Here is a 2429-nt window from a genome sequence, read left to right as displayed (position 1 = left end):
TTTGCGCACACCCACACACACACGCACATACACACACACACACACACACACACACACACACACACACACACACACACACACACACACACACACACAACCGGATACGTAAAAGAAGGGAGGAGGGGCAGGGTATGGGGCGGAGGATCGATGCAACATGGGTGGACATGGTGGGAGAACACACACGTGAGGGTGTGAATGGAGCCTGGTGGTCGATGCACGTGCGTGTAGGCAATCAAGACAACGCGCAAGTGTTGCATACAACACACACACACACACCGAACACAAAGCACACACACACACACACACACACCCCACACCCCCCCCCCCACACACACACACACACAGCCCAGCTCTCGCTGACTCCAGCAGACCTGTGAAGCGTTCTGTTGCCGCCTGTGCGATGTAGTGGAAGACGTGCTGCAAGTTGGGCGGGCAGTATGCCACGTTATCCAGCAGCAGCCGCACAACCTCGTCCACCTGGCACGTGAGCGTGCACGTGAGCGTGCGTAAGAGTGAGTGTTTGTGTGATGATGCAAGAGTGTGTATTGATGAGCAAGTGTTGGGCTGGCTAAACCAAGCATTAATGCTGGTTAGGCACATTCATGAGCAGTGTGCTTGCAGCAGCAGCAGCAGCAGCAACTTGAAGAACAGGACAAAAAAAAAAGCTACTACACTAGGACAATTGTGCCACTCACGAGTTCCTCCAGCTGCGTCGCGTTTTCCTTGAGTTTCACCGGATTTGAGAGGACGGCGGGGTTGATTTCCAGTTCGAGGTGCTGACGAATTACTTTTGCCAGGACAACCGGTCCCAGCGACACAATCAGCAACTGCAGTCACGAGTAAGGACAGCATCGCATGGTGGTGGTCGTGGTGGTCGTGGTGGTGATGATGTTGGTGGTGAGAATGATGATGAGGGTGAGATTGGGCGCAGACAAAGAGCGATGAAGGGTGATGGGAACACGCGTGGATGCAGAAATAAGTGAAGAACACGATCAACCAGCGCAGAATCGGTTTCACAAAGGCACTGGCATCAACGCACACACACACACACACGCACGCACGCACGCACAAATACACACAAACACCAATGCACACACACAAACACACACACACACACAAACACATGCCAATGCACACACCTCCTTTCCAAAGAGCTTCATGTATGTGTCGATGACCTGGACGAATGTGGCAACAGTCAGTTAATGCAACGGGGTGAGGTGTAACTGGCACACGCACACACACACACACATACACATAGCCACGCACACACACAATGCACGCACACAATGAACGCACGCACGCACGCACGCACACACACACACACACAATGCACGCACACACAAACACAAACACACGCACTCATTCACGCTGCGTGCATTTATTTACACCGTACCTTTGTCGTGAGCGTGTTGCCACGGAAGAGGGTTGGCGACTCCTTGCACGCCGCCACCTCGCTGTCCACCAACTTGGCAATGAACGTAAACGCGTGCTCTGTAGCAACACAGGACGAGAGGAAGGGGGGGGGTGGGTGAGGTGTTGAACAAGGTGCAAGGGTGTGGTGGCGGCGGGCCAATGCATGGGTGGATGTCTTTGAGTTACACACACGCAGCTGAACAGGTGCACCATTGACAACAATATGCTGAGCAGCGAAGACAACACTGAATGGTGCACAGCAAGCAACCACACCACGTGTCATGACACCGCATGCCATCACACGTGTCCACGCTGCAGCACTGACGTTTGTTGAGATAGAAGTGGAGGAGGTGGCGCGCTAGCAGCTCCTTGTTTCGAATTGCGTTTGACAGGAGCCCAACTGGCGATTGCATAATATCATCGCACTCCAAACATTGCATCAGCATGTCTTCCAGTGGTCTGTTGCGATGATAGCGTCACGGAAAAAGGGAAGGGTGAGCATACGTGCACATGTTTCGACGCGCGCGCGCGCGCGTGTGTGTGTGTGTGTGGGGGGGGGGGGTGATGTCAGGATATGCGCGCGCGCGTGCGTGTGTATAAACGCGGTTAGTTGATGCAACGCTTGTCAGCCACAACATCTTCCTGTAAACTCCATTGCCATCACCACAGCAGGCATCAGACCCAACACAAACCAACAACATCGTTCTCTTTCCGTGACATCAGTCCTCTTTACTCACTTGTATTGTTGAGGCTCCAGCAGCGCCAGCTCAGAGAACTCAAACTTTACCTGTGGGTCATCGTGTGGCGCAACGTCAGGGAGGTGAGATGGTGATGCCGACATGGCGTGGTTCGCGGGAGGCATGCGCGTCACACAATCAACAGTGGGCATGCATATGATTCACAAACTAACAAACAAACAAACAAACAAACAAACGAACAAACACACGACACAAACAACAAACACACAACAACAACAACACACACACAACAACAAACAACACACACAACAACAACAC

General features: G+C 52.8%; 1 protein-coding gene across 1 annotated transcript in view; it reads right to left on the bottom strand.

Annotated features, from left to right (window-relative positions):
- The window catches only part of PTSG_07380 (uncharacterized protein), a gene marked incomplete at its 3' end in the record, with an annotated part of 10868 nt that overhangs the window by 3969 nt on the left and 4470 nt on the right, over positions 1–2429 (bottom strand). The window contains exons 11-16 of the mRNA XM_004990822.1: positions 2151–2200; positions 1739–1872; positions 1394–1491; positions 1140–1175; positions 696–827; positions 372–477 (exon numbers count right to left, since the gene is read on the bottom strand). Coding sequence (XP_004990879.1) covers positions 372–477; positions 696–827; positions 1140–1175; positions 1394–1491; positions 1739–1872; positions 2151–2200 — 556 coding nt within the window. The remainder of the gene's footprint in view (positions 1–371; positions 478–695; positions 828–1139; positions 1176–1393; positions 1492–1738; positions 1873–2150; positions 2201–2429) is intronic.

This window comes from Salpingoeca rosetta (assembly GCF_000188695.1).
Source record: "Salpingoeca rosetta unplaced genomic scaffold supercont1.22, whole genome shotgun sequence".
NCBI lineage: Eukaryota > Choanoflagellata > Craspedida > Salpingoecidae > Salpingoeca > Salpingoeca rosetta.
This window is presented reverse-complemented; position numbering and strand designations above follow the sequence as displayed.